Genomic DNA, 9524 nt, shown 5'->3' on the forward strand with positions numbered 1-9524 from the left:
ATGACTAGGCGTTTCAGGAAATACTCTGAATGTGAAAGAGAAGGCTCTGGAGAATTTAACGAGGCTGATATTTTAGCAAAAAATTTAAGATATTCATGTTCATGTTGTAAAAGACAATCATAAATGTCAAACATCATAACCCATTTTGTGAAAAAAACATACTTTTGATTCTGCTTTAGGAATTTTACGAACCCCAAACTTGCTTTTCACACTATAGTTGTTGTCCAAGGGAAGATCCCAATCAGATGCTCTGTCTGCACACAGCAGAGGCTCGTGAAACCTTGCATAGGCCGCAGGTCCTACGCAGCTCCTTCCACTGAAGCATTTTAGAATTCAGGGGTGGGAATGACATTATTGAATGGTTCTAATTTATACTTAAAATTATAACCTTAACACTTTTACTTTGTATTTTTGTCAATTGTTTTAATGTCTAGTTTTTGTTTTCTAATACACATTAACACAAGAGCACATATATGTATCCTACACAGACCCATATTGGGACCACATACATAACTTCTTTAAAAAGGATAGGATGTAAAATTAGTAACATTCAGAGAGCAGTGGTTGGAGAGGGCTGTTTACCAATCCTGGCAAACGAGGGGGTGAATCCTCTTTTTATCGGGTACCTTGTGAAGTCTGATAGCCAATCTGTTAAGAGTGCTGTTCGCTTTACACACCATAAAGTCATGGGCACTCATTTCTTGCTCTATTGCATCCCTGCTAAGTGAGGCCCTGAGGGGACTTCTAAGTATCTTGCTAATCTACAAAGGCAATATAAAGGTGACTATTCTACTTGCAAGAATGTTACATCCTTCAGGAAATTCAGATGTTGTCCAACCAGTGAGTGAAGTTGATTAAAGTGGACTCCCTGAGCTTCAGGAAGCAGTAAAACACTAACTAAAAAATATCTTAAAAGTCTAGAAAGAATCCTAACAGGTAAGTAAATTCAGTAGTTATTCAGAATAAGATTTAGAATTCAAACACTCCAACAATAATCACAATAGACATTTATTTAAAGTAATATATTTGCAGCTCAGATAGTTCTAAATTGTACACTTCAGGTTTATTCAACTTCTTAAAAATATTTGAGGGCAGCTGCAACCAGAGTTCAACTCCATCATTATTTCTTTGCCCATTCTTCTCTCTCTTTTCTTTCCCGAATAACTTCTTTCAGATATGGTTCAAGGTAGAATTTATCCTAAAGAATGAATAAAAAAATATATATATATTATATGCAGCCATCACATACTGATATATCCCAAACACTCAAGAGGTCTTCGACAAAAGAAATTCATCAAAATTAATTCTTATTTCCAACTTAAGAAAATATATTTTCAAGCAGACTAGGAACTATCTGCTTTTCTAAAATGTAAAAACCCACAAAGATATTGTAATACAAGTTGCTTTGATAGGCTGAAAGGGGAAAGTCTGCCAGAGAAGAAATTAGAGTAGAAGCTTTTGCCTATTTTTTTTTTTTTTTTAAAGATTTCATTTATTTATTTGACAGAGAGAGAGACAGCAAGAGAGAGAACACAAGCAGGGGGAGTGGAAGAGGGAGAAGCAGGCTTCTGGCCAAGCAGGGAGCCCGATGCGAGCTTGATCCCAGGATCCTGGGATCATGACCCGAGCCGAAGGCAGACGCTTAATGACTGAGCCACCCAGGTGCCCCTTTTGCCTAATTTCAATGCAGTTTAAGGGGTGAGGGTTTACTTCAGAGTCCTTCCTGGAAGCCAGAGGGCCACTCTATGGGCTGATCACACAGATACCAACATTTTTCCATCTGAGCAGGAAACATTGTAGAGGGAGAACAACAATCCATAATACAGAGGATCTGGACTCTAGCCCAGGATCTCTGTATTACAGACTTGCTTAGTGATTCTGGAACAGTCCATCCCCTCTAAGTCACAAAGTAATTATCTCTAAAATGGAGTTAACATTTGCTCTATTAACCTCACTGGACTGTCATGAGGGTATTTATTTGACACAACCTTAAGAACTCTAAAGCACTATACAAATGAGTGTTTCTGTTTCTAAAGCTTAATGCTTAGTGGCCAATATTGTCAGATACATAAAAGCTGAGCTACCTCCTCATATTTTGTCCACTGCTCTTTAGGCAAGATCTGATGCCTCATGGTCAGGTCCAGTGCTCTCTTAATGCGAAACATCCTGTCATTATAAAGGTTCTCAGGAAGCCTTCTTATGGCCTCTTTCACATCATCATTCTCATATATTGTATCATCTCTCATTAACCCTGTGACAGAAAACAAGAGAGTCAGATTGAATACACATCTTAAAAATCAGACATTTTAAAAAAATGAGTGAAATATGTTTATGACATAACTTAAGATTCAGGTGAAATATGTACGCATTTCATACATGATAATGGGTTATTTCTTTTTTTTAATTTAAAATCAATTAATTAACATACAGTGTATTATTAGCTTCAGAGGTAGAGTTTAGCGACTCATGAGTTGTATATAACATCCAGTGCTCACTACATCAAGTCCCCTCCTTAATGTCCATCACCCAGTTACCCATCCCCCCAACCACCTCCCCTCCAGCAACCCTCAGTTTGTTTCCTATAGTTGTCTCCTGTGATTTGTCTCCCTATCTGATTTTGTCTTATTTTATTTTTTCCTTTCCTTCATAATGGGTTATTTCTTAAATGGTACTGTAGAAACAATTAGTCTTTTAAAAACCTCTGTCACAAAATTCACATTTTATCTAAAATAATTTTTAAAATATCTAAAATATCTACTTTGTTTTTAAATACACACCAATAAATCACATCTCTATTTTCTTATACCTTGAATCTGAGATCAAGGTATTAAAGAACCTCAAGATGACAGTGTACTAAGGAACCAGTAACATTTTTTTAAATATGATTTTTATTTATTTATTTGACAGATAAAGAGAGAGCACAAGTAGGCAGAGCAGCAGGTAGAGGGAGAGGGAGAAGCAGACTCCCGGCCGAGCAGGGAGCCCGGATGTGAGGCTCGATCCCAGGACCCTGGGATCATGACCCGAGCTGAAGGCAGCCGCTTAACCAACTGAGCCACCCAGGCACCCCCAAGGAACCAGTAACATTTAATGACACTTCTGTCAAGCTTCAATTAAAAAAAGATGAAGTTCATGGCAAATTATAAAGTTCTAAAAAAGTTCAGGTATCCGGTGATTTGAACATCTGACAATTTTTAACATTTGAGAAATCTCTTACTTTCAAAGTTCATATAACTTAAATTTTCAAATGCCAAATGGAGGAGTTGGGAGAGGGAGCGTGCAGTAAGGAAAATGTACTGCTACCGTATTTCAAGAACGTAACTTATTTCCACCTCAAACATCTGAGATGACTGATTCTATTACTCTCTTCTCAAAATAATAAAGAGGAAATGATCGAATAAAATGTGACCTAATTTTACAATTTTCTAATGTACACAGGTACAATTAGTTAAGCTGTTTTTCGGAATCATAACAACTCTTGCAAAAGCTAGTAAAACTCAGGCACTAGGTTGGTTGTCCATAATGGAACATCCACAGATGTTGACACACACACACACATACACACAGTCTAAATCATATATAAACTATATATATATTATGATTAGTATAGAATCATATATAATATATATAGCATAGAATCATATGTATATAGTCAATATCATAACTTTAAATGATTTCAATATTTGGATTTTACTGTAATTTACTTATAAACAGTGGTTCAAGAACATCTTTGTAGCTAAATCTTTGGGCAAATTATTTAAATTATCTAAATTATTTCATTAGGATGAATTCCTAGAAGTGAGATTGTGGGTCACATGGCATATACATGTTTAAGACCTATGATATGAACTATATATAAAGCAAAAAAAAAAAAAACCAAGGAAAAAAATAGATACTCACCCAGTTTATTGAACCCTGCAGCATTGTAGTACCATTTTCGAATACCCTCCAGCCACCGGCTTGATGCTGCAACTGATATTGTCACACTATTAGTTGCTACGATTCACTTATTATACTATATGAAAACCTGGAGAGGCAAGCAACCAGTACTCTTATAGTTACCTTGTTAGAGAATGCAAACATAGGAAGGAATTTCCTTTTGAAAGTATATATTCTGTATACTGTCGATAAAAACTGCTTATTTTGTCTATGAGCAAAAGTGATTACAGGTCAAAAAAAATCGGCAAGTCATGGGAAAAAAGGGTAAACTCAAACACATGATGTACAAGAGAGTAGTTATTAGCACTCCAGCCTCTTCACGTCAAGTAACCCATCTTTTATGTACCCCTGCTACCATCAGAACTGAAGGGGTAGGGTGTGGGACTGAAACTCGGAACTCCTCCATCTTCTGCAGTTTCGGAAATAAATTACAGGAAATAAATGTAAACTTTTCTTATCAAGGAAGTTGGAGTTATATGTAAAGAAGGTAAGACTTCAGGATAGGTTGGCAAGTCTCAATGACCTTCATCTTCCAAAATCTTTATTCTACATTACCTTTACTTCACTTGCCTAGCCTCTTTAAAAATGTATGTATTTCTGGGAGGATTTTCGATACCATTAGCCAGTCTCTTAATAGTAATATGGATTAGTAGAAGCAGCCCATTTTCCTCCTCCCAAGTAGCTAACTTTCCAACAAGGAAATGGATGAGAAGAAATAGGTAACATTAAAGCTCTTTGGGGAGCAGGACTGAGCCTGATGGGATAACCCAGTAGGGGCTAAGGGCAACATGATAGTGCCTGATGTTCGTAGGAGAGATGTGTTAAGAAGGGGAGATAGAGCAAATTTAAATTTTCTTTTAAAATTTTGTCTGGGGCTAGCCTCTTACCAAGGGATGAAAGCAAACTCTTTTATTCCAACCCCTCCTCATTCCTACTCCTTAGCATATCACAGATTACACAGCTTTGGTAAATCTTCTTGAAAATTAAGCACCATGTAGAAGATTGCTTCTAGAAAAACAAGTACCAAAGAGTCAACAATCTACAAACATATTTGTCGAAAACAAATGATCTGTATACATATCTGCCATTGACGGTGAGGATTAATATTCACTGAACACTTGTGTGCTAGGCACTATCCTATCTGCTTTACCCACACTGGCTCGGTTTATTTACAACACGCCTGTCCTTGCAGAAGAGTAAGGTTTACAGAACTTATCCTATCCAAGATCAGAGTCAGCCAGTGGTAGGGTCGAGACCAGGTCGATCTTGTTCTCAAACACAAGACAGAGCAGAGTGCCTTCTATATCTGTCAAATTAATGAAACAACGAATTCCTAAATGTCTCCCCCACCCCCCAAAAAGTTCAATGTCATTTAGATTAGCGGATTTTTCAGGCAATCTGATGTTTCACCATTGCTGAGGGCGACGAGATAGGGGCCAATATTATTTAAAGGCCACTCCAATTTATACCTCCAGAGGGCAGAGACCCGCAAAAAAGGTGCGCGGGAGGGAAAATCTCTGGTGTTCATGATCTGTTTTAAATATTCCGGTAATTTCTGTATTCTACTGCAGAGTGAGTATGTTTGTTTTAGTGCCTACAGTAAATACAAACTTCTCCAAATCTACCGACCGCGCTGACGTTCCAGACAAGCCAAAGTTAATCTGAAGCTTCGCTGCAACACTGGCTCTGCTGCCCTGAATTCCGTTTGAGAAGGGCGAGGGGTGGAAGAAGTTTGCAGACCTATTTCCTCCGGTCACTCTGCCTCGGTTACCTAATCAGCGTAAAAGGGAAACTAATACCGCCCTCGTCACACTGGCAGAATTTATCGCACACGACAGGGCTAGACTCACGGCAAGCACTCGGTTCATTCTGGTCGAAAGTCACGCACTAATTATCTCCTAGTGTCCTTGAACACTTCTAAGGCCGAGGGGAAGGCCTGCCGAGCACGGGCAGTTGGAATGGCAGGGCTATCGGAGCCACCGCGGGCACCTTCACCGACAGCAGATCCACCTCCAACCCTTCGGGTGAGCCCGGCCGGCCTGGGTCAGTAAGACGGTGGGGGGAAAGCCCTTCTTTAGGCTGGAGCGGAGCCTCCACCTTCCCTGACGTCGCACACCTAGCCACTTAGAACAGAGGAAGCGGAGCAATTTACTGCAAGAATAAAAGGCTTGAGTGTGGCAATTCCTGTCAGGGAGGTCATCTGGGACTTACCGGCAGGCCTGCTCGCCATTTTGACCGGAAGCTGCAGCGTTGCCTGCTGGGTAAGTCCTGGAGAACGCTCTGGGCCTTTGCGCAGGCGCCTCGCGTCGCGTCGCGTCGCCTGGCGAGGAAGGACGCCCGCGCAGGCGCAGTTTCTGGCAGCCGACTTGGGGGGGCCCCTGCGGCTGGCGTTTTTTCCGCGTGGTTCATGCCAATGTAGTGCGGCGGGCATTTTGCGTGCCCCGTTCCATGAACCATTTCGTGGGACCCGATGGGGAAGAACATTAGGCAAGGAATAAGGGGCTTTAGCCTGGGTTCTGTGATGGACGACCTGTGAGAATTTAGGGAGTATTTATTGCTACCTTTGTGCCAAGCAACGCACTAAGCCTTTTACCTGCGTATTATTTTAATTATCGTTTAGTTTCAAATCCGTGAGGTAAGTACTATGGTTATGCCCATTGTAGAGAGGAAACGGGCTCAGAAAAGTTGGATAAATTGTCCAAGACTACACAGCTAGGAAGAATCCAGATTTACCTTCTAGTATCAGAGGATCCGGATAAAACTTGGACTCCTTAATGCTAGGGCCATATACCACGCTACTAATCTAGGAGACACTAACCCTCTCTGGCCTTCCGTTTCTCCAGCTTAAGGTCTACACCAAGCCATTTTCGTGGTAGGTTAGGTCAGCACACACAAAAAATTTAATACTGACTTAAGATACAGAGCAGAATTTCTGTGTGATTTTGAGATAAAAGTATACTCTTAAGGTCTCAGCCCTAACATGTTAAGTCTAAGGCATTAAAATCTAGGGACAGAAACGATTATAGTGTGACTGACTCATTCAGTTCCTAGTGACCTCCTACCACCATTACTGTCATGGTCAGCTCAAATTTCCATAACAAAACACACAGACTGGATAGTTTAAAAAACAAATGTATTTCTCACAGTTCTGGAGGCTAGAAGCCCAAGATCAAGGTGCAAGAATGGTCATTTTCAGGTGAGAGCTTTTCCTGTGGGTTTTAGAGGACTGCCTCATTGTGTCCTCACAGGGCAGGCTCTTTTGTATCTTACAAGGACACTATTTGCATTATGAAGGCCCTATCTCTAAATGCCATCACACTGGGGGTTAGTGTTTCAACATGACTTCTGGAGAGACACAGTTCAATCCATAACAAGAACCCATGAATATCTACTTTTGTTTACTTCAGGCTTAAGCGGAGAACTGGGACCATATAGAGAAATCCATCTCACTGTAAATTCAGAACGTTAGATTCAGTGGTCCTAGTCACATTCCAGTTTTAAAACTTTTGTTGCCTTCCCCTTTTATCTTCTTTGTGCCACCACATTCTCACATTACTCAGTCCTGTATGCAGCACTAAAAACTGATGAATGTCTGCTCCCAGGCTGCACTAGGCAAAGTGAAGTCTGAAAGACGTGAAGTGCAATACATTTAAACACTGGCACATTGCTTTACAAGAAGTACTCAGTAAACTCTTGTTTCCTCGTTACCCTTAAGTTTCAGCTTGCTGGTTACGCGGTGAAGGTGGTAAGAGAAGGAAGACCTTGTCAAGAGACCAGATGCCCAAGACTGTCCAAAAAAATCCAGCTCCTAGAGGTATTGAGCCTAGAGGTCCTGGATGTTTGCTGGCAGTCATCAGTATTGATTCAAAAATTGTTTGATTTCCCTCCGGGCACGTGGGTAGGATTTCATTTCTCTGCTCCCTTAAAGCTAGGCATGGCCATGTGACGCTTTGGCCAAGAAAAATGTGATTAGTTTTTAAGAGCAATTCACATTCCTTTCCCCTTTCATAGATTGGCTACGCTTAAGACACAGTGGAGGCTCCATCAACCTCCGTCCCTAAAGATGATAAGGAGCAGAACTTTTTTAGTCCCAGATAGGATATGTATGAGATAAAAACTTCCGTGGTTTTAAACCATTTAAGGTTTGGGGTACCTGGGTGGCTCAGTTGGCTAAGCATGTGCCGTCGCCTCAGGCCATGATCTCGGAGTCCTGGGATGGAGTCCTGCGTCGGGCTCCCTGCTCAGCAGGGTCAGCTTCTCCTTCTCCCTCTGCTCCTCCCCCCGGTCGTGCTCTCTCTCTCAAATAAATAAATGAAATCTTTAAAAAGAAACCATTTAAGGTTTTAGGACTGTTCATTATAGCCTATTCTGACTGATACAAGGCAAAAATGAGGTTCTGAGCCATAGAAAGACCAGTTGGGATGGTTCCATGCTTTGTTTTTTAGCTGAGCCTTGTTTCCTGTGTATTGATCTCATCCATTAGAGAAGTCCATGAAGGCCCGTATCTATGCCACACTCACCACTACATTTTAGGAACTCAAATGTCTGTTGGGCAAATGAATAAAATACCTAACAGGAAGGCCCCGATCAATTATAAATTTAGTTTCTTATGAGGCTTCCGGATCTACAGCACAGCACAGAACCCTGATGCACAACAAACTACCCCCAAAGTTAGTGTTTTAAAAGTTTTTTATCCCAATTCTGAATTCAGCTGGACAGTTCTGCTCCATGTTGCCTCTGCTGAGGCTGAAACGTCTAAGATAGCTTCTTCCCCCCCCTCCCCCGCCCCCCGCCCCAATGTCTGGTGCTCTGTTGGCATGACTGGAATAGCTGAGGTTTGGCCAGACACCTCTTTCTCTCCACCTCATTTCTCCGAGTCACCCAACATTTTTACGTAGTGGCTCAGGGTTCCAAGAGCAAATGTTTCAAGAGGACAAGCCCCAGTGTGCAAGTACTTAATCTCGCCTCTGCTTGATAATGTCTCAGGGACCCGGTCTCATTGGCCCAGAGTCAGTGTGGAAGGGGACAAGGAGAACAAACACCAGGGTGGTTCACTGGAAGCCACCAGTGTTAACTACCCACCCAGACTTGTGATCCCAAGGCAGATAGCTGAAGTCACAATGCCTTGTTTTACAAATAAGGATCTGACCCGGAGGTTAAAATATTGGCCCAGGATTACATGTCTAAATGATAAATGGGGAAAAGAGTATCAGTTCATGCTGTAAATCTGTGCATACTGGCAATAAGTCAGAGGTTTGTTATGGTCTTTTACTATGTCTCATTGCCCTTTACTTATCCTCACACTAGTCCTCTCCTCCCACCAACCCCCCAATCCTTTCTCCTTTCCCGATTCTCGGTAGCCAACTGTGGGCAACTCTGAGTATCTATGCTCAGGAAGATACAGCGCAGATCATCCAAAATGGAATGTGTTTTGTAGCATTATCTACGTGAATAGTAGCTATTAGGTGAATAATAATAGAGCATGCTCCAGAAACTTGTAACATTTTGAAGAAAATAAAGAGGTCTTGTGAGGAAACCATTTTAGAGGGCAGACAGTGTGCCAGCCCAGAGGAAAGTGACTCACT

At 41.2% G+C, this 9524-nt stretch overlaps 1 protein-coding gene across 1 annotated transcript; it reads right to left on the reverse strand.

Moving 5' to 3' along the window:
- Positions 1–968: 968 nt before the first annotated feature.
- Positions 969–6258, reverse strand: UQCRB (ubiquinol-cytochrome c reductase binding protein). The gene is made up of 4 exons (XM_025870874.2): positions 6151–6258; positions 3901–3972; positions 2085–2251; positions 969–1198 (listed from the first exon to the last, which is right to left on the reverse strand). Exons 1-4 carry the CDS (start codon positions 6167–6169, stop codon positions 1121–1123), a joined length of 336 nt encoding a protein of 111 aa, XP_025726659.1. The 5' UTR covers positions 6170–6258; the 3' UTR covers positions 969–1120.
- Positions 6259–9524: the final 3266 nt, after the last annotated feature.

The sequence above is a fragment of the Callorhinus ursinus genome, unplaced genomic scaffold (assembly GCF_003265705.2).
Source record: "Callorhinus ursinus isolate GAN/ISIS: 27379988/994484 unplaced genomic scaffold, GSC_fseal_2.0 scaffold5, whole genome shotgun sequence".
In the NCBI taxonomy this organism is placed as follows: domain Eukaryota; kingdom Metazoa; phylum Chordata; class Mammalia; order Carnivora; family Otariidae; genus Callorhinus; species Callorhinus ursinus.